This window comes from Xyrauchen texanus, chromosome 17 (assembly GCF_025860055.1).
Source record: "Xyrauchen texanus isolate HMW12.3.18 chromosome 17, RBS_HiC_50CHRs, whole genome shotgun sequence".
Taxonomy (NCBI): domain Eukaryota; kingdom Metazoa; phylum Chordata; class Actinopteri; order Cypriniformes; family Catostomidae; genus Xyrauchen; species Xyrauchen texanus.
The window spans coordinates 36377210-36400235 of record NC_068292.1 but is presented as its reverse complement, the minus strand read 5'-3'; the positions used below and the strand labels follow the sequence as shown (position 1 = coordinate 36400235).

At 35.6% G+C, this 23026-nt stretch overlaps 1 protein-coding gene across 1 annotated transcript; it reads left to right on the top strand.

The window, feature by feature from the left end:
- On the top strand, positions 1-21915 carry LOC127657683 (NADH dehydrogenase (ubiquinone) complex I, assembly factor 6-like). Its single transcript, XM_052146526.1, has 9 exons — positions 1-214; positions 2520-2619; positions 2815-2937; positions 3046-3102; positions 3516-3552; positions 5881-6014; positions 12537-12638; positions 14238-14294; positions 20125-21915. Exons 1-9 carry the CDS (start codon positions 45-47, stop codon positions 20251-20253), a joined length of 909 nt encoding a protein of 302 aa, XP_052002486.1. The 5' UTR covers positions 1-44; the 3' UTR covers positions 20254-21915.
- The last annotated feature ends 1111 nt before the right edge of the window (positions 21916-23026 follow it).

The window sequence follows — 23026 nt, the reverse complement described above, 5'->3', positions numbered from 1 at the left end:
TGTAACAGTTGAAGGGTATTGGATCACTGATCAAAATAGATGCTATGGCATCTAGTTTAAACATTAAAAATGGACTTTTAAGCACTAAAAATTCTCTTCAGATAAAGATTCCCTTTTCCATATGCATAAAGAGGCCAACAGAGATCAAATGCATACGAGCCATAACAAATTATTCAGTGCAACACAATGAAAAGCACTGCATTGATATTGTAAGGTAAGTTGTGTCTTTCAAGTTACTCATTCTGGACATTGTTTTATTTTTTTCATTTTTGGTTTTTCTCTTGTTTAGCCTATGGAGAAAATACATGCTTTTTTCCTATTTCCTGTTTGCTGTGTTATAGAGCACTGCTGGCCAATTTAATAAATGATGCAAAAAGTGTGTGTGTGTGTGTGTGTGTGTGTGTGTGTGTGTGTGTGTGTGTGTGTGTGTGTGTGTGTGTGTGAGAGAGAGAGAGAAAACAACAGTTGCTTTATGTAAACAAACTGGCATTTAAAGGGATAAAATCCTGCAAATGAATATTTGATAGTTATGATCAGGACTGATGTAGATTAAAAAATCAGTGAAAGTGGAAAATAATATGAATATATATATTAATAATACTTTATGTTTTTAGTTTTTTGACGTGGACATTTTTGTCCTCTAAGGTCCTGAGTTTTTTTTTTTTTTTTTTTTTACTGACACAAACAAAAACAAAAAAATTATGCATCAAAATCAATGTTGTTGCAAAAAATTGACATATTCAAGACTGTGATAAACCAAAATGAATAAATACAAATTCCCCTTAGCATTTAGTAAATTATTATTTTTTTGTTTTTAGAATAAACAACAAAAGTAGAAAAATAATATTAATATATAATATTATTACGGCAGTTTTGAAGTATTGTTGCTCATGTATTATCCAGATTTAAGTGTTCCTCTTGTGGCATAGAATGGAATAAATACAGTATGGAAAATACATTAATAATATTAAACAGGGCTAAAATCTGGGGCAAGTGGATTTTTTAAGGGGCAACTGAACCGACTGGACAAGCAGAATGATTAAAATGTCAATAACAAAAAAATAACCAGCTATATTTGTGATAGCCTATGCCTGTGTCACTTATTAGACAGTTCATATTCTTATACTGCTGTTGAAAGTAATCAAGAGCACATCGTTTTATAATTCGCAAGCAATCTAGTAACAGCTGCGCCCTGTTTGATTGACAGGCGTGTGTGTGTGTTCCGAAAATGCTTGTGCTAATGCGCACCTGAATGATCTAATACATTTCAAAATTCCACCAAAATGCCCGTCTTGTTGAGGTATTAATGTGAACACAGAGAGTGATGTCTAAAGTGAATGTAAATAGCGGAGAGAAAAAAGATGATTTGTATTAAAATGTCAGACTTTAAGTATAAATGTAAGCTAATAGACCTTCTGCCGTCTAGTGTGTCAGTATAATAATCAAACAACCATAACTATAAAAGGAGAAAACACTCACTGCTCTTGATTGTGTAATTTTAGTAGCTTTAAAAAGTATTCATGTATTATAATCATATAGTGAAGACCAGTTCTAGTTTTATGTTGCATTTTTTTCTGAATGTTTACTTGAATACTTGATAGCCTACTGCTGTTAAAAAAGCACTGAATTTTCTTAATTTGTTCTATTATTTTTAATCTATTTATATTCATTGCTGTTATTTATGCACCAGATACTAAATATTACATTATTGCTATTTTATTACTGACTGTTTACTAGTCTTGAATACCATTCTCTCATAATTAACATATTAGTTAGTGTTATTACTTGTTGTGGTTTTGAAGCTGGTATTGAGAATCGTCAAATTTCACTACAGACTACTAAAATGTTGGTACTGTGATAATGTATATAGCCTATATTGTACATGGTAGATCTTGCTGCAATAACATGAAGAAAAGGTAGATCTCATTCCATAGAAGTGTGAGCATCCCTGCTTTAAATGGTTGTGATGGAGGCTTTCCTTATTTGACTACCATACATAGCATAAAATAATTACCATATGACAATAGCCTCCTCCCCTACCCAGTGCAGTTTACATTTCTGTCACAGAGAATTGAGTTGATTGCATAGGTGCACTATTAGGTTGGGCATCGGTCATAATTTTACAAAAATATACACCATAACATTACTTGAGGATGTCACTTAAATGCCCCTTTTTTCTCTCTGGACAAGTAACTTTTTTACTCGGACATGTGATTGACCAATTTACTTATCCGGAGGACAAGCACATCACATTGCTTATGGTCGAGCCCTGTATAAAATGTATATCACTTTCTGGCTGTCAAAATGTATGAGCCGTGCCTGTTGTTACTCTGCTAAAGCACCAGTATAAGATATAAGTACTTGCAAAAAAAAAATAAGTGAAAGGAAAAAAACAGGAAAGAGAGGTTTGTTTTAAGAAGAGGTTTTGCAACATTTATTTTCAGATATTTTTTATCTACTGCATTGAAAGTCTCATAGACATATGCACACATATACTGTATGCTCTCTCTCATTCATAGGAAGAGGGACTATGAGGGATTTGTGTGCTCATTGCTTCTTCCTGATGCTGCTCGCCACTCCGCCTTGGCACTGAGGGCATTCAATGTAGAGCTGGCACAGGCAGGTATTCCATATTATGAGTGTAACAACACACACAATCTTTAATTCCATTCATTTTGAGCTATGCATCTTTGCTAGTTCCAGCTTTTTTTATATATATTTCGGTCTGTCACTCTAATCCAATTGGTTGCTGTGTCACTTTAAGAGTCATGGGTGTACTGTTTATGCCCATATATTTGCATCTTGTTTTTTTAGATTAAGGACTCTGTTTCTCAGAAAACCATTGGTTTAATGCGAATGCAGTTTTGGAAGAGCGCTGTGGAGGATGTTTACAGAGATGACCCTCCAGCCCAGCCTGTCAGTGCAGAACTGTGGAGGGTGGGTCCTCCGTCTATAAAACAAAGAGTAAAAAGTCTTGTACGCAAGGTTTTGTGGGAGAAATGAACAGAAATGTTGTGCACTGACATAACTGTTCTCTGTTTTCAGGCAGTAAGGAAACACACACTAACGAAGAGGTGGATGTTAAGAATGATATCTGAAAGAGTAAGTAATGAGTTCAGATATTGAAGCAGTATTCAAAGTTTTTCTTAAATACACTACAAGGTGTAAAGTATGTGGACACCCGAACATTACACCCATGTGTACTTCTTGAACATTTAATTTAAGTTTCAAAGCCAGGGAGTTGCTTCCAAACTCTTACATTTATATTCCGGGTTCAATACAAGTTAAGCTCAATCGACAGTATTTGTGGCATAATGTTGATTACCACAAAAATTATTTAGACTTGTCCCTCCTTTTCTTTAAAGGTGTAGTATTTAAGATTCAGAAACCCTTGTTATTAATGACACCTGTGGCCGTTAAGTGAACTGCAGCCAGCTACATGTTGCGCGTGCTTGTGCACACACTCCATAGGCCAGCGAGCATCATCCAAAACAATGACGTAACGTATAAAGAGACTGAACGTGATTCACTGTCATCATGCTGACAGATCAGGTAGCATAATTAAAATTACACAGTTATGATTGTTTTACTACAAACTTTGAGACTGTATATTATATTTAACTCTCCAGTGCTGGAACAGGGCTAAAACAAAGTTTGGATATAGGGCTGACTATGCAAGACTGTAGTTTGAATGATACATTGACTGCATTTATATGACAGCCTATGTCGGCGTTAGCAAGCTAGCCAGCTTTATCAATAGCTGTTAGCTAGATTTGGTGGATGATGACAGAAGCTGTTTATAAAATAGACTGTACATTATAAATATGTTGAAACAATTCAGTATTGATGTGATTCCATCACAACTGTCATTTTAATATATCAATGCGCTATTGTTTTATAATAATGGATTGTATATATTTTCTGTATAACCAAGTCACGTTACTCTAATGAATTGGTATTTTTGCATTATCTTGAACATTGTCTAGCATTCATTTTATGTGTTATTGTAGTTTATCTTGTTGAATAATTACAGATTAAAATTGACATTAACCTGACTTTTAGTATAAAGAGAAGATCCTTGAAATTATTTGAAAGTTATGAAGCAAGGGAGCATGCAATTTGTCAGCGTTAGCAGGCAAGATCAAGTTAGCTAAAATTACACAGATCAATCCTTATGGCACTATATTTCACATGTTTTGCAGTTGTGCTGTGAGCCGGATGTTTGCTGGATTCCATCTCTAAGATAACGTTACCTAGTGTCGAAGACTCTGTTTACGCTGTTGAATAGCAGAAGAGAAGCTTCCGCTATTCAATCTTTTGGATTTTCCTGGCAAAAGCGACCCGCTCCCTTTGCATGAAAATCAGTCTACAGGCTTTAATAGGCAACCTAGGATGTCCGGGAAGGGATATTTTTTAAGTTGCATTACAAGCTGTTCACACATTGGCAAAAAAAAGGCGTGACAAAAAAAAAGGCGTGACTTTTAAATGACAAATTTTACATATTGCACCTTTAGTGAGGCACTTGAAGTGAATAGGGCCAATGTTTGGAGGGTTTAAAGGCAGAAATGTAAAGCTTGAAATGTTATACAAGCACTTATTTTAAATCCTGTGTTAAAACTTGTGTATTATTTGAGCTGTAAAGTTGTCTAAATTGTCGTTTTTGTGGTGGACTACTTTTCTAAGCGGATTAACTTGTAGTTGTTTGTCACTGATGTTTCTTCATGGCAACAAAGTTATAAAATTGTTTATAACTATACACAGAAAAGGTTAGGAAGCGATTTTATCTCACGATTTTTTTAACATCTTTTACCTATGGCTATACTTTTGAGCCTATTTGACATCTACAGATTGGCCCCATTTACTTCCATTGTAAGTGCCTTACTTGATTTAATAGAAAAGGAGGGGAAAATCTCAACAACATTATGACACATTTGCCTTCGATTGAGCTTAACTTGCATTGAACCCAGAATATTCCTCTAAGAAGGTTGCTCACTTGATGATGGGGCATGGCTGCTGGGATTTGCTTCCATTCCTGCACAATCATCAGGTAGGTGAGGCACTGATGTTGGGCGATGGGGCCTGGCTATCAGTCGACATTCCATTTCAGCCCAAAAGTGTTCAGTGGGATTCAGGTCTTTCAAGTTGTTCTATACCAGGCCCAGTAAACCATTTTGCTGGCTGCTTCCAATTCTAAAAAAACTAAACAATTCTATGATCATTATAAGGGTGTATGCTTGATTATATGCACCTGTTAGTAACATGAGTAGCTGAAATGGCCAAACCTGTTAATTAGAATGGAGCTTCCACATACTTTTGTCCAATGAAGTTGTCCAGGGGGATTGTCCCTGTAATAAGTGTGTCTGCCAAAATGTAAATGTAAATTAAATGAACAAGGCATCTATCCTCAGTTTGATCCATGAGGACTGTCCCTGTATTGGGTGTATCATGCACTTTGAATATAAACATCAGCTGAATGACAACTTTCTATTCTTGCTTACTACACCTAAATATAAAGATAAACATGGTATTTAACATATATTTAGAAATATAAAAAATGGAAACTGAAAACAATCAGTGTATTACAAAAAATAAGACAGGTGTTAAATGCACTGAATACCATAGGAAATACATATGGGTTATATAGGACCCACATATGCATTTTATGGAAAGTGATGCAAACATATTCAACTACATGTTCAAAAGGTCACTTCATTTGAAAGACGACACCTTCATTGATGAATACCTGGAGTGGCATCAAAATTATGTCCTAAAAACTAGACACATATGGTTCAAGGGTTACGCAAATATTAACTTTAAAGACATTATTTGATGCAAAGCAGTAAATTTGCATGCTTTGTGTGTGATTGTTCCTCAATATAGGTGTGAAAAATGTCCATGCAGACCATGCCGCCAGCCACATTGGCAAAGCCCAGGGCATCCTGACCTGCCTCCGTGCCACCCCCTACAACAGCAGCAGACGCAAAGTCTACCTGCCCATGGACATCTGCATGCTGGTGGGTAACTCTTCAGTCGTCCTGCTGGAATTTGGTTAAAGATAATTTCTGAGCTCTCATCCTTTTACCTAAACTCTTTCCTAGCAGATATTGAGGTTTTGGGCCGCCTTCTGGGCCCCTTATTGGTGAAGTGTTTAATTTCTGCACCACTTGCCACACCAAAGGAAATTGTAAAAATAATGATTGTTTCTAAACAGCTGTATCACCTCTTCTGCCCTGCACCCTATCTGCCTTTGTTTGAACAAGCAGATATTCCTTCCACAAATTTAAGCCACTGGTTGAGCTTGAAGTTAACTTGGGACTGCTTCAACAACCAGGGCAATGTTTTGATTGCTCCACAGAGCCAGTGATTATATTCTTTGCATGCATCTCAAATTAGGCATTGAAAGTATTTAAAAATTAACATTAACAATTTTAGTATGGGAAAATGACAAATCACCTTTAAAGGCACATAAACGGACTTATCATCTGTGTCAACTAAGCAACCTGCCATGCAATGCCACATCTTTCTAACATAAGAGAGGCTGTAGTAAAGAACTAGAGATAATCCATATGGCAGTCAGCATAGATGTGGGTAAAGCTGTCCGTGCCCTCTCAGCTACTAAGTCCAATTCCAAAGGCTTTACGTCTGCCATCTGTCACCATGGCAGCATGAACATGCCATTAGAACTGGGATAAAGAAAATCTTGCCCTTAGTTTAACAAAAGAAAAAAATATTAGCTGTGATTTATTCTCAACTAATATCAGCTAGAAACATTGAACAGCATTAAAATCAATTCTTTTGTAGATTTGTTTTACTGTACGATTCCACATTCACCAGTAGGGGGCACTGGTGCTGCACCATAAATTACATTTGAAGTCAGAAATGTACATACACCTTAGCCAAATACAATTAAACTCCGTTTTTCACAATTCCTGACATTTAATCATAGAAAAAAAATCCCTGTCTTAGGACAGTTAGGATCACTACTTTATTTTAGAATGTGAAATATCAGAATAATAGTATAGAGAATTATTTATTTAAGCTTTTATTCCTTTCATCACTTTCCCAGTGGGTCAGAATTTTGCATGCACTTTGTTAGTATTTGGTAGCATTGCCTTTAAATTGTTTAACTTGGGTAAAACGTTTTGGGTAGCCTTCCACAAGCTTCTCACATTAAGTTGCTGGAATTTTGTCCCATTCCTCCAGACAGTTGTAACTGAGTCAGGTTTATAGGCCTCCTTGCTCTCACACTTGTTTTCAGCTCTGCCCACAAATTTTCTATCGGATTGAGGTCAGAGCTTTGTGATGGCTACTCCAATACCTTGACTTGATGTCCTTAAGCTGTTTTGCCACAACTTTGGAGGTAAGCTTGAATTCATTGTCCATTCGGAAGACCCATTATGACAGAGCTTTAAATTCCTGGCTGATGTCTTGAGATGTGGCTTCAATATATCCACATAATTTTCTTTCCTCATGATGTAATCTATTTTGTGAAGTGCACCAGTCCCTCCTGCAGCAAAGCACCCCCGCAACATGATGCTGCCACCCCCATGCTTTATGGTTGGGATGGTGTTCTTCAGCTTGCAAGCCTCACCCTTTTTCCTCTAAACATAACAATGGTCATTATGGCCAAATAGTTAGATTTTTGTTTCATCAGACCAGAGGACATTTCTCCTTTGTCCCCATGTGCACTTTTTTATGGTGGTTTTGGAGCATTTTCTCCTTCCTTGCTGAGCAGCCTTTCAGGTTATGTCGATCTAGGACTCGTTTTACTGTGGATATAGATACTTGTCTGCATGTTTCCTCCAACATCTTCACAAGGTCCTTTGCTGTTGTTCTGGGATTGATTCACACTTTTCACACCAAACTACATTAATCTCAATGGGACAGAATGCATCTTCTTTATAAATGGCTGCATGGTCCCATGGTGTGTATATTCTTGCATACTATTGTTTGTACAAATGAATGTGGTACCTTAGGAATTTGGAAATTGCTCCCAAGGATGAACCAGACTTGTGGTGGTCCACACATTTTTTTTTCCGAGGTCTTGGATGATTTATTTTTATTTTCCCATGATGTCAAGCAAAGAGGCACTGAGTTTGAAGGTAGGCCTTAAAATACATCCACAAGTTCACCTCCAATTCAGTACACCTCCTATAAGAAGTTAGTTGTCTAAAGGCTTGACAGAATTTTCTGGAATTGTCCAATTTTCAAGTCAAGTCAAGTGGTTTTTATTGTCGTTTCAACCAAATACAGTTAGTACAGTACACAGCAAAACGAGACAACGTTCCTCCAGAACCGTGGTGCTACATAAAAACAACAAAGGACCAACACAGGACCACATGAGACAACACAACGAAATAAAATACCTATATAAAAAAACCTATATATACCTATATAAAGTGCACGTGCAAACATGTGCAAAAAGTACAGGACAGTACAACAAATTTCTGACAATGAACAGGACAATAGACAGTGCAGCGCCGACCAGTACTCAGTAGTGCAAAAAGATGACAGTTTCTAAAATGTAAACATAACATACTATGAGATAATGTTCTATGCACATAGCAGTTATTGAGGTAGCAGACAGTTATAAAGTGACAGTAATTAAAGTGCAACTCAGGACACGTGTGTGTCAAACCAGTCTCTGAGTATTGAGGAGTCTGATGGCTTGGGGAAGAAGCTGTTACACAGTCTGGCCGTGAGGGCCCGAATGCTTCGGTACCTCTTGCCAGACGGGAGGAGGGTAAAGAGTTTGTGTGAGGGTGTGTGGGGTCGTCCACAATGCTGGTTGCTTCTATGGATACAGTGTTTTTTGTAAATGTCTTTGATGGAGGGAAGAGAGACCCCAATGATCTTCTCAGCTGTCCTCACTATACTCTGCAGGGCTTTGCGGTCCGAAACGGTGCAAGTCCCAAACCAGGCAGTGATGCAGCTGCTCAGGATGCTCTCAATAGTCCCTCTATAGAATGTAGTGAGAATGGGGGTTGGGAGATGTGCTTTCCTCAGCCTTCGAAGAAAGTAGAGATGCTGCTGGGCTTTCTTGGTGATAGAGCTGGTGTTGAGGGACCAGGTGAGTTTCTCCGCCAAGTGAACACCAAGGAATTTGGTGCTTTTGACGATCTCCACAGAGGAGCCGTCGATGTTCAGTGGAGTGTGTTCACCTTGTGCTCTCCTAAAGTCAACAACTATCTCTTTTGTTTTGTCGACATTCAGGGACAGGTTGTTGGCTCTACACCAGTTCGTCAGCCGCTGCACCTCCTCTCTGTATGCTGACTCGTCGTTCTTGCTGATGAGACCCACCACGGTCGTGTCATCGGCGAACATGATGATGTGATTCGAGCTGTTCGAGCAATTTTAGTGTATTTAAACTTCTGATCCACTAGAATTGTGATATAGTCAAGTAAAAGTGAAACAACTGTCTGTAAACAGTTGAGGAAAAATGACTTGTGTCATGCACAAAGTAGATGTCCTAAACGACTTGCCAAAACTATAGTTTGCTAATATTAAATCTGTGGAGCGGTTCAAAAACTTGTTTTAATGACTTCAATCTAAGTGTATGTAAACTTCTGACTTCAACTGTATGTATACACACTATTTGGTTTCTAGGGTGAATATAACATAGCCTACCTCTTTTTTTTTTTTTAGATCGCCATACTGTATTATTATTATTACTACCATACTACATAAATTGCTGCGCACAGATGTTTCATACTAATTGCCTGCACTTACTGTTTGAAATTAACTTTGTCAAACTTTTCTTTAAAAAACATGATTCAAAAATCAAGACATTATGCATATAACATTTAAAACCTTTTTTATTGGAGAGTAACTGATGTATTTGATAATGCATTTAAAACTTTAATTTGGGATTTAAGGATTACAACATCAGGACTTTGAATGTTTACCAGTATGTTGCAGTTGTTTTAGAGAATATTTGATGGCTTGCTGAGAATTATAAACAGTGTCTGTTTGGTACATGTCAAGATTAGCCAAACACATTTGTGAACAGCAGTATGCTTGTGTGTGACCGTAGGGTATTTCTTTGTTAGGCTGATTGTAAAAACATGCCTTAGTGTCTTCAAACCACTTTTTTTTTATCACAGTATGTGGTGTGAAGCCCCCTTTCAAGAACAGGAGAAAAGATCGAAAATTAAATCATCCCTACAATTAGTCTACACAGACTGTATATTCATGATGTTCATTGGCTGCAGATGCTTTATTCTGTCACAATCTTTTGTTTGAGGACAAAATTGCCTTTTGGCAATGGGACTGATGGGACTTTTAAATTAGATACTAAATGAATGCTTCTGCAGTATGTGTTTATTGATCTTCTGCAACTGTGGATCATGGTGTGGGTCTGTTCGTGTTTGTTCAGAACACAGTTAAGCAGAGCAATCACAGATGATACATGAGTGATGGAAGAATTTGTTTGTTATGTCTTTATTTGAATCATTATTTTCACAGATATTAATAAGTGTGATTTCTGTATTTGTTTTGAAGAACTCGTAGGATGCTGATGGGATTACACTCTGCATAATTATTTTTTCACATTTTCTTCAAGCACACACGTTTCTGCTTTATATTGGAGTGTTTTTGTTGATCGTAGGAAACTGATTTTAGGGAGAATCTCACAAAAAGAAAGGATCATGTTTTTACCTCAAAATCAAAAGAAAAAAATAATAAATTATATTTTGCATAAAGAAATGAAGCTTATTTTTGGACCATTCTTTTTTTTTTTTTTTTTTTTTTTTGCTGTAGCATTATTTTAATGACAATTAAGTACATTCCCCCATTCTAACCTATTATACAGTGGGAGGGAAAACAAATCTTTTTTTCATTATTGTAATGCAGAAAACATGGAGGGCCAAATTACTAAAAATAATTAAAAAAATAAAATTAAATCATTAAAAATATAAAATTATTAAATGAATGATTAAATAAATCTCAATTTTATATAAGTTTAGCACCTGTTTGTATCCATTTTCAGTTTAGCACTATCTTTTGGATTGATTTTTCATTTAAGTAAGAGCTTTTTTACTTTTCAGGGTTACGGTTATTGACACTTCACTCAACATAAGTGGGCGTCACTTTTCAAAGTAGGATGACCTTCTCTCATAGATTCAATTTCATGTTGTGTATTTTCAAACAAACTGCTCAGTGCTGTTATAAATGGTCCACACACCTAAGTTAATGTTACCGTCATTTACAGAATATATTTTGTCCAACATTTCCCTTTTCCCTTTCCCCTTCATTTACATGGTTTAAAATTAAGTGATTGCCAACATCTTGGTTGGCATCATCTGCAAATTAATAAGAAATATTTTATTGTACGAAGCTCAGCCATAGTTGCAGTGTAAAAAAAAAAAAAGCACCTAAAATCACTAACCAGAAAGTCCAAAGAAATCGATTTTGAAAAGCAAGGTGACGTACAAAAAAACCTAACCCTGATAATTAAAAGACAAGCTAGTCTTTAACTGCAATACAAGTGTCATTTTATTGATTTAATAATTCATGTATTTTATTATGTATTAAAGGGATAGTTCACCCAAAAATCTAAATTCTCTCATCCCTTGTCATCCCAGATGTGTATGACTTTCTGTCTTTTGCTGAACACAAATGAAGGTTTTTAGAAGAATATTTCAGCTCTGTAGGCCTAAACAATACAAATGGATGGTGGCCAGAACATTGAATCTTTAAAAATCACATAAAGGCAGAATAAAGGTAATCCATAAGACCCCAGTGATTAAATCCATGTCATCTGAAGCACCATGGAATATTTAAATCCTTTTTCATTTCTTTTTTTGTTGTTGTTAAATATCCACCTTTGACCAGCCCCAACCAGTAGGTTGCGATATGCACAAAGAACGCAAATTGCAGCAAAATAAATAAAAACAGATGAAGAAGAATGTAAGTGAAAGTTAAAATAAAGATTTATAGTAAAAAGACTTCAATATTGATCTGTTTCTCACCCATACTTATCATATCGCTCCTAAATGTATGGATTTAATCACTGAAGACATATGGATAACATGAGGGTGAGTAAATGATGAGAGTTTTCATTTTTGGATGAACGATCCCTTTATTGATTTATCTAAATCTTTATTTGATTTAACTTTAACAATTTGGGCCTCCATGGGACAAAGCTCAAATGATATATTATTTTTGCACATTTGTAAAGTACAGTTGTGAAAATATGGTGGTATTGGTTGTACTGAAATTAATTAAATTGGCATTACTGTAATGAGAATGAATTTTTTCCCCAACATCATAATGACATGCACTTCATTTTCATGACAATAATGTCACAATGATACATCTTGTCGCAGTTGCAGTCTTAAAATTGTCTCAAAATAAATGTCGATTTTGTGGTTGAAATATGACCCAGAACTTTTCTGTGAGATTTACATATTAGCGTTTGTTATGTTTCTGCCTGAAAGATGAAGGGATGAGCATAGGATTGTGATATCGCTTAAGGTTATTTATCCATAGATCAAATGAGGTTGGCTTGTAATGCATTTTTACTGTTTTTGTCCCAGCATGGTGCGTCTCAAGAGGACTTCCTCCGTGGCAGCAAGGACCAGAACGTCAGGGATGTTGTTTATGACATTGCCAGCCAAGCCCACGTCCATCTCGAACACGTATGCACTCTAGTAGACAAAGCTCTCAGTTTTGTATCTGTGGTTAAATAAGAGATGTTGACTGTTTCTGTAGGTAGTTTCAGTTTGCATACTAATTTCTCTCATCACTAGAGAGATCAGCCGTCCTCCACCTACAGCTTTCATGACCCTTGATTGGTGTCTTCTCTTCATTACTGAAACCTGTGAAACCACACAGCATTCCAGAATATCCATGGAAATCTTAATCAGAGATTTCATCAGATATTGCAGAACCCACTGTGCATGTCGGCTCAGGTGGCACGAAGGGTTAGCGATAAAATGAACCCAAAGAGATTGAAGAACACATGAAAATAATTACAAAACAAGCCAAGGACCTAACTGGAATATAATGCTGATAGATTTAATTGTGTAATTGGCGAAATGTCACTAAAACATTTCAATACTCACTTTCCAATCATTTTCAACAGTTATTCTTCTTAAATAAATAAATAAATTATCATAAAAAAATTATTATGATCCTACCATGATGTATCAATTATTTTCAATTTAAATTATATGTCATTATTTTTCGCATTAAAGTAATAAGGATGAGATATTTTTGTATTCCAGTAATAAAAATGTGTTTAGTTGTCATAAACACAATGTAACAAAGCAAATCAACATCTAAAAATTACACTAGAGACTGTACAAAATATAGTCTCTTTATTTCTTTCATTTGATTTCTGGGTAGCCCTGACATGTTCTTGACAGGTTTCATCCAATGATTACAACCTGGTCTCATAGAATGAAAGTTTCTCTATATACATTTTTGCAAACTGACTTTTACTTGCCGCTTTCTGTTTCGCTGCAGTTTCATGGTGAAATGAACACTAGAGGCGCTACAACAAATGTGCGGTTTAATCGTGGTCAGACAAGTCACGAGTACAACTGTTGATTTTGACTTTACCAAAACGTATTTTTCAATCTATTATTCACCACCCGCTACGTTATGATATCAAAACACTTTTACTTTAATGCATGATTTGAAGACCCACCTACATATACACACTTATTCCAATGTTGTTAGCTTGCTTGGTAGCTCACCTAGTAGAGCATTGGACTTTGAGCTCAATGGACATGGATGGAATCCAGCCAAAGATGCATGAAATCTAAAGTAGCACAGAAGCGACACAAAATGACATGGTTGCTTTAGTTCATGTGTGTTTTCATTTTTGTATTTCAAATTTGCATTTTAAAACACTATTGGTTAAGGTTAGGTGTTGGTTAAGGATGTCTGTTTTGTTAAACTCTCATTTATTTTTTCGGACACTATTGTTTGGTTTAAGTAAATTTTAAGTAAGGAAGGTACATTTGACTTATTAAAACCTCCTTGTAAAATTCACCTGAAAAATCCGTTTACAACCTCATTTTGCTCAGTTTTGGCACTTCTCGCTGGACATTGCACTTTAAAACTGCAGTCAAACGTGTAATGAAGCACGTAATTTGTGCTCATGAAAATTTCATGAGACCAGACTGAATAATTAAAGTTATGTGCTCTTAAATGCAGTCCAGTTATGAGTCTTCTAGATGCATGCATTAGAAAACTTGTTTTAATTGACTCATGACTACATTGTCCCATAGGCTAGATCGTTCAGCAAGAATGTTCCAAATGCGGCCATCCCTGCCTTCCTGCAAACGGTGAGTCATTTCATCTCTTTCAGATTCTCTCTCCCTCCCCACGCCTCACTAATGTGATGTGACATAGAGAAGTTCATGGGTTATCCTTATTATGCCTCAAAAGAGCCAGAGCTTCTCTACTTCACATTACCAACTCATGGTCTGATTGCACATATTGCACCTTTTTTACTATTACAGTAGTTTCTCTTAAAAGAATCCTCCCGCAGTGGAGCTGAGGGAATAGTGTGTAGTATGATATGAGTGAGGCAAGCCAGAGGGAGGCACTCCCTTATAAAAAAGGGACTGTATTTTTAATTCCAAATGGCCTGGTTGCAGCACTTCAGTGTTTTCATTGCTTCGGCCAGCTTTTCAAGAACAAAATGGCCCGTAAATTGATTTTAATTTCTGTCTCTGTATTATTGTATTCTTATCTCTCTTTTTAAGAATACATCTGTATTGAAGTGCCATTCAGACTCTTCTAGGTGCATTCAGTAATTTGGGGCTTATTTAATAAGTTTTACACATTAACAATGAATTGTATTTTTGTTAAGAGTGATCTGAATGGTGTACACTGACATGAGATACTGTACTCATAATAGTTTTCTATAAAAAGTGTTTATATTTATGGAATGCCAAGCAATTAAAAAATATGTGATTTTTAATATGTGAACAACACGTTGACAATGCACAAACAACACGTTAACAACTTATGAGCTCAGACTTCAATTTCACATACTTCTGAGCCATTTGGTCACTTTTGAATGGGTGAGTGTCATAAGTTCCCATTGGCTGCTGAGCACTAGATTTAAACTATTTCTGTAAGCCTAGGGGTTGCCTACCACTCATAGACTCTATGCTACCACTATATTACATTCTAAGGATCCTCTTATTTCTTTGTCCTTTTCTTCCTTTTTTGTGTAGCCTATAATTATAAAATATGTCAATTGCAGTTTTATCAATATTATTTATTACTTTCATCAAGATAATATTGATAAACAAACAGATTAGTGGACATTCTCACCATTCATAGGGCTGGGAGGGTTACTTTTGAAGTGTATTCCACTACAGATTACAGAATACATGCTGTAAAATGTAATTTGTAACGTATTCCGTTAGATTACTCAATGTCAGTAACGTATTCTAAATACTTTGGATTACTTCTTCAGCACTGGTAGATTTTTTCACTTGTTTTGACTATAAAATCTCTGCCAGTACATTAAGACAAAATACATAAAAATACATTCTCTGAAAAACCTAAATATCTTATGCAGTGTTGTTTCTAAAACAAGATTAATAAAATGTATCTTGTTTCAAGGATTTTTTGATATTTTTTACAGGAAAACAATAAAAAAAAATGATTAACAAGATTTTTGCCCTAATATGGGTCTTACTAGAAAAAAAGAAATTATGATCCAATGTGAATTTTCTTGATAAAAAAAAAATATGATCGTGTCTGGTAATGTGCATGTAAAATGGTTAGAAATAGCATTTTAGTTTAGCTTAAAGCTGACAGTTTACACAAGCTTTATTTTTATTTCTTCTGCTCCAAACTTACTTCAATCTTACTTCTCTGTCTACTATATTAAATGAAACAAATGACAATAAAATGCAAACTAATCTCTTCATTAATCAAAATACTTTTTGAATGTAACTGTATTCTAATTACGTTTTATTTAAATTGTAACTGTAGTGGAATACAGTTACTTATATTTAAAAAATATTAACATGGGGGGAGTTACAGCAGTGGTACTCACTCAATACTGGTTTATACTGTCCATTGTAATGAATATCTGTCTTTGGAAAACAACATGAACTTGTTTATTGAGCATTTTATTTTAATTTAGGGCTATGGCCAGCAGGGGGTACATTATTAGGTACACAGGCAATATTATCCATTTAATTGGAATTTACAGCCTTCCAAAGATTTTCAGCATTAGAATGAGAGTTTGTAATTAGGTCAGTATTAATTGGATTTGGCTTTCCTGACAGCAGATGTATGCTACGGTACCAAAGTCCTAGGCCACCCTGAACATTCTTATTTAAGCTCATGAGAATTAAGTGTTAGTTAGTTAAAACACTTTATAACATGTAAGTAAACACAAAGATTCAAAGAAAAGTAGCTTATTATTGTTTGTTTCTAGAACCACAAACATACAGTAGTTTATATCTGCAATACCTGGAAATAGTCATGCTGAAATTAAGGGACATGAATGCTTTCAACTGTGCATTACAGATGCTCCACAATGATCACAGCAACAAGTAACATGGATTGTTACTGAGTAGACTATTATACACATCATAACAGCCAGAATATATTTTATGACTGCTTTTGTGACAGTTTCTATACTGGTTTAGCAATGTTATTGACTTGAAATTGCTTACTCACAGTATTAAAGGCTAGGACTGAAGATGGGACTGATGTGATTCCACTGCAAACTGCTCAAGACTACATGACTGGAAACAAATCGCAGTCAGTTGAATATTATAAATGAAAGAATATTATGAATGAATGAATGAATGATTATTATTAAATATTACAATAATAATAGTAATATATCTGGTGTAAGGCTTAGTTGAGGTGCTGGATAATTAAAGACTTGAAAAAAGCTATGCAGATTAGGCAGGACAGACATTTTCATTCATTAGGCCTATTTTGTATTTTATGCACATATAGGCTACAGTTCATCTGAGATGTTGTTTGTGCATTGTCAACATGTTTGCGTGTTGTCAACGCATTGTTTCTGCATTGATTTTTCACGTGTAAACAACGCGTTGACAACACATTAAAAATGCTCAAATGTGTTGTCAACACGTTGTTCACGTGTTAAAAAAACGCGTATTTTTGAACTGCCTGGTGTTCCATATTTATTGTACATTGTGCGGGTCACCCCTTTCGATGTGTTTTGCCATTTTGAAATCACATGACCCGCTATGTTTCACTAAATGTCGAAGAAGAGAATCCTCACATTCATTGGCTGCCGTATACATCTATGCTTAGCGCAGTGTTGTTTGGTGACGTGAAGAGTGAACATAACACAATGGCCATCTGAAAACGTAGGTAGCTAACTTGTTGCCTAATCAGTTAATAGCTTAACTGACTGCTGTTTTGAATGAATGGATCTCTTAAGGAAACTGATCTCTGAACAGTGTGAAAAGCATCTTAATTTCATCCTGCCTCCATATAAAGCCTCCGAAGGTAGCATATTCCTGGTTTCAGACTCAGCCCATGGAACATATTTATTACCATGCTTTAGAAGCGGAGACAATAGGAGATTCAGTAGTTGTACTGCCAAAGAAGCGAAAAACCGGCAATGACAAAAAACTAGTGTAAACCTTGGAACAGCATACACAAATTGGTGTATGTAGTGATGCCAATGTTGCTTCTTTTTTGTTGGACAGATAAGAAATTATTAATTGTTTAGACCACTCTCTCAATTAGTATCAGCGTAATTTACAGAAAACTCATGCAAGTTTCCATCTAACATTTTAAAATTACATGTGTAGTCAATGTATGCCAGTAATGGACCGTTTTCAGCTGTGTTTACAAACGCAACCGGAAAGCAACGTGCAGTTTTCTTTTCTTTATCACAGGTATAGTAAGGGGGGCCCCATCTACCTCCATCTCAATGAAATGGCATATATATTCAGTCGTTTAGTAGCTTGGCACAGCGTTTGTTGTGGATTTTGAGTAAACCATGACATTGGTTTTCTTGGAACCAAAACGAGTTCTTCAAATACTCTATTCATGGACATGCTGAATTTTATCATCAAAAACAATTCTGATCTTTTCTTTACCATAACATTCTGTATTACTAGATAATTACTCTCAAGTGCCCATTTACTCATTTAAATCATCATTGAGTGATCAAAACGGCTTCTTTTACTGACCTCATGTGAAGTCTACTCATAGAATGAGGCATAAAGTCATTGATAACACATTTTAGTTTAACACATTGGTAAGCTTTTACATGTAACGTCCTCATAATTCTAAACGCCACCCACAGTGGTGTGACCAGTGTCTGAATGTTCGGAAAGAGTATAACAACGCTGCTTGGCTGTTTCGAATTTCTTTTGACATCTGAACGAAGAATGAAATTCAACTTCTGTAGAAGTATACCAAGACCTTTAAAAGCCATTCTTTGCTCAGAGGCTGTTTGGAGACACATTGCGCTCCACTTGCTGTGGCTTGTGTTAATCTTTACTCTGTGCTTAGAAAGGATTTTAATGTTATGTTTGACATTCAAGATATGTTAGCCCGGGACTGTGTTTGCGTCCTGACGTTGTTTTAGAACATTTGAGGACAGTTTGATAGCATCATTTATTACAATGCCTCAGCATTTGAATATATGCAAAGAGATGCATTTGTTGAAAAGCTTTAAAAGTAATGGTGATGACGGACATCTTGTCAACTTCATTATAAAATTCATTAATAATTCCTTGCTTTTCTTCTTTTATGCCTATATTATAATTTACATAGTTTTTTAATGTTATTTTTAATAATGTATCATCCACCAGCAGACTGAAATAGACAAAAGAGTCCAAAACTATCAAGAATTTTACATTTTTAGAAGAAAGATAGTTGCCACCACAAAGCCAAGTTGTTGTGGATGGTTGCCAGTGCATTGCTGTTTGGTTACAATGTGTTTTTTTAGCTCATTGCTATGCAGTCGCAATGGTCTTTCTGAACCAGTCCCTAGATATAGCTCAGGCTATAATTATATTATAAGTATAAGTAAAATATATTATGCCTTGCTTATACTTTCGCCCGTCATCACAAAGGGTTCTGCATGACAAGCTTTCCGCAGCCAGAGGCATTTATACTTGATGTGCACCGTTGTTGCACTCTTTTCCAAACGACAGACTGCAGTGTATAGAAAATATCAGCTACTCTAGCAAGAAACAGTAGTGAAGAAGTGCTTTGCTGAGCTTTACATTTACCTAGCAAGGTATGATAATAAATAGTTCATGTTCGCTGGTCATATGCAAGAGCAAGAACAAAACAAAATCACCTAATAACCACTAGTAGGCTTTTTACACTGTCTGCCTGTGGCCAAACTAAAGCACTTTTTTTCACTAGTTTTTTTTACATGGAGTGGTGGTGGTGTAGTGGTCTAAGCACATAACTGGTTATCTGGTAATCAGAAGGACACTGGTTCAAACCCCACAGCCACCACCAGTGTGTCCTTGAGCAAGGCACTTAACTCCAGGTTGCTCCAGGGGGATTGTCCCTGTAATAAGGGCTCTGTAAGTCGCTTTGTATAAAAGCGTCTGCCAAATATATAATAATTTTGAACAGTATAAAATAAAAAGAGCTGTTCAATTATATAGCATATTACTAAAACAAAACTCTAGTGTTTTGTTTGGAATTTTTTAATCAGTATACGAAATGGATAAATAGTGGATAAATACATTTGCTTGCTACATTATTTGCAGTAGTTTTACTCTAAGCTAAAGCACTGACACATACCTTCCCCTTCCCTCACATTCATCCAGTGGGATTGCAGCACTGTGCACACGCATTGCGCAAAAAGTTACGAAAATTTAAATGTGCACGACCGCAAGGCTTAGGCAGTATAAACCATGTTTTGTTCTATGTGGTTATTTTGCTTGTTTTATTGACTTCTAGTCAAAAATTGCAAGCCATATCACTGAAAACATTATAGCACACATCTCTTCAAAATGCCAAACTTATTGAGGTATCATTCATATCTGAAATGCAAACGGTGAAGGATAAGTTACAAGATAAGCTTAGGGTAAGGGGTTTGTTCAAATCCCTAACCCCAAGTCCAAGTATATAGTAACCACTAATTTAAAATAAGCCTGTTCTAAGTGTTTGTGTCTTTTGCATCAGGTTGTTCTGGAAGATTACTTGCACAGAGTGAGGAAAGTAGATTTCGATGTGTTCCACCCCAGCCTACAGAAGAGGAATCCAATGCTACCTATTCAGCTTTATTTACAATCATGGAAGAAGACCTACTGATGATGTTTAATATAAATACAATATAATTGTTTCCCTGTCAAACCCCAAGACAAGAGAACTTCACTCCAATAAATTGTCTAGCTGTGTGGACTGTTTATTTTTCCTTTCATTTTTCATGGCAGTACAATAGATGAAACCCAAGGAAAATAACTGATTACTTAACAATTACTAAGTTTCACCATCACTCAGTACAAAGGATAAACAGCTTGAAATGAAAAGCGCCACTAGCAAAACATTCAGTTACATTAATACGCAAATGTGTCTGAACCTTTTAAACTCAACTGCTAATAAATGAACTTTTTTATTCTCTATTCTACGTGAAACTGTTCTTGATTTGTTATAAATACCATAGATTTGGTGGAATGAATTGAAGGAAATATTTTCACAATGCCTGGAGGAAATATTTAATTATTTAAAGCATTTGCCAATAAACTGGGTGCAGAAAATGCACAAAAATGTTACATATTTATAATCGAGAAATGTGTCCCTCCTGATGGAGAAGGTGAAATAATTCAGTTTCAGAGGCAAGTTGACAATTCTAGGAGAAGCGTTTATGGGTTGTTGAATTTGTATTCATGACATTGTTTGCAAGCATTCCACTGACAATGGCTCTTATCTGACTGACAAGAAAACAAGTCCTGTGTGTTAGAAACGGCTTTTGAACTACATAGAGTGTTTTGCATTTAAATTATTTAAATTTCATATTTAATAAGCTTCAATGTGGTTAGATTCATTTTGTTAACATGGAGCTATCAAAAGTTAAAACAGAGTAGCTTGACTGTAGTTAAACTACTTTTAAGTTATTGGCAGCTTGTGTCTTAGGAAGCGACAGTTTCAGCTTTCCCAAAACTGCTGAGCTCATCTGAAGTGAGTTTTTGTTGGTTTTATTGCAACTGTTGCTAAATGTATCATATAATCATCGTACTGTATTTAATCCTGTCTACAATGCTAGTCCAATCTCTACAATCTAATATACTGTTTTTAAGTTCATCATAAAATGTATTATGAATTTAATGAGTGTTCTGTTCAATAATGTATCAGAAGTTTCTGATGAATATGTCTTAATTTGTTCATATTTTTGAAAGGGATTTAGAGCATTTTGGAAATAAACTTCTGTTAGACCTATAAAGACTACAAACAAGCACCAAGGGTGGCACTCTAATTCGCACAGGTAGTGCAGCACAATTAATTTGTGATATACCTTGTACAGTCACCTTATCACAGATGCGATACAATGATACTGGACAATTACTTTTAGTAGATCATTTCATTTATTTATTTTTTTATTCAACAGATGAGCAGCATATATGGACTTTAACCCTGTAATAACTCTGCAAACGTGTACATAAAATGTGAGTAGCTGCTGATAAATGTCCCTTTCTTTGTTTACATTTTGAGGTGCACCTTTGACTGAAACATATTTTTGTAGAATAACAGTTGTCACCCAGTCACCACATCATAGTTGTGACAAAAGAAACTGGAATATGAGTTCACCTTCATTAGTGCTCTAATGAGTTTTATATCGCTCATTTATTGATTTGTAATTCCTCATTAAAACAATATTTTACATTTAGACTGTCAGGGCACTCATAATTGTCTTACGTTTGAAGCTCCAGGAACCATTAAAGTACTTCTTCAAGCAGGGGTTTGAAACCCTCTTATTTGACAATGCATATTTGACTGTTGCTCAGCCTAATTAAAGTCCTTTTTAACTTAATAGTGTTTCAGGATGGGTGTAGTTCAATTTTGACACTTTTATAGCATTATAAAACCATTACAATTGTCTTAGTACCCATAAGTAGAAGGGAAACTAGATAAGCTGTGTGATTACATATAGAGATGTGAACAGTCCAATAATGCTATTCAAATAAACACGTTTAATACTCAAATTCAAGTGTGCATTTAAAGCTCAGTTTGTTCTCAAAATCTTATCTAGTTGGATGGGGGTCACTGATTAAGTTTTGCCCCTCTGAATATAGGTGTTATAATGAATGGAGACACATTACAAGTAATTATCGTCTGGAAAAACCTTTTGCAAATAATTCCTGTCTTCACACAGAAATGTCAGGGTCATCCTGAATAATTTTTTTAATTTATAAAACCATTCTTCAAACCAAGACCAAACATAGTGACCTTATCCAGACATGTGCTTTTAAGGGCCAAGTTTCTACTTTGTCAGATTACTATTTTGGAAGCTTATCCAATGGTTTATAGTGATGTTCCAAAGTGTTTCACTTAAATGAGTGTGTTAATTGTAAAAAAAAAAAAAAAATACACCACGATTTTAAATTGGACATCAAGTGGTGGCCCAAACCTTGAAAAAGGCTGATTTCCAAAACGTTGGTAAAAAAAATAAAAGAGCCTTTATTTTGAGTTGTGCAGTTATACTTTCTTGTTTCAAAAGGCCCAATTACCAAAATTGTACACTCAGTGATGACTTTATTAGGTACACCTACTTATTCATGCGATTATCTAATCAGCCGATCGTATCATGCAGATACAGATCAGGAGCTTCAGTTAATGTTCACATCAACCATCAAAATGGGTAAAAATGTAATCTCAGTGATTTTGAATATGGAATAATTTTTGTACCAGTTGGGTTGGTATGAGTATAACAGTTTACTCAGAATGGTGCCAAAAACAAAAAACATCCAGTGAGGGGCAGTTCTGCAGACAAAAACACCTTGCTGATGACAAATTTAAATTACACAGAATCAACTTTTAACAATTATGTGCCCCACCCACCACCCAACATACATCCCAGTGGTCAAAC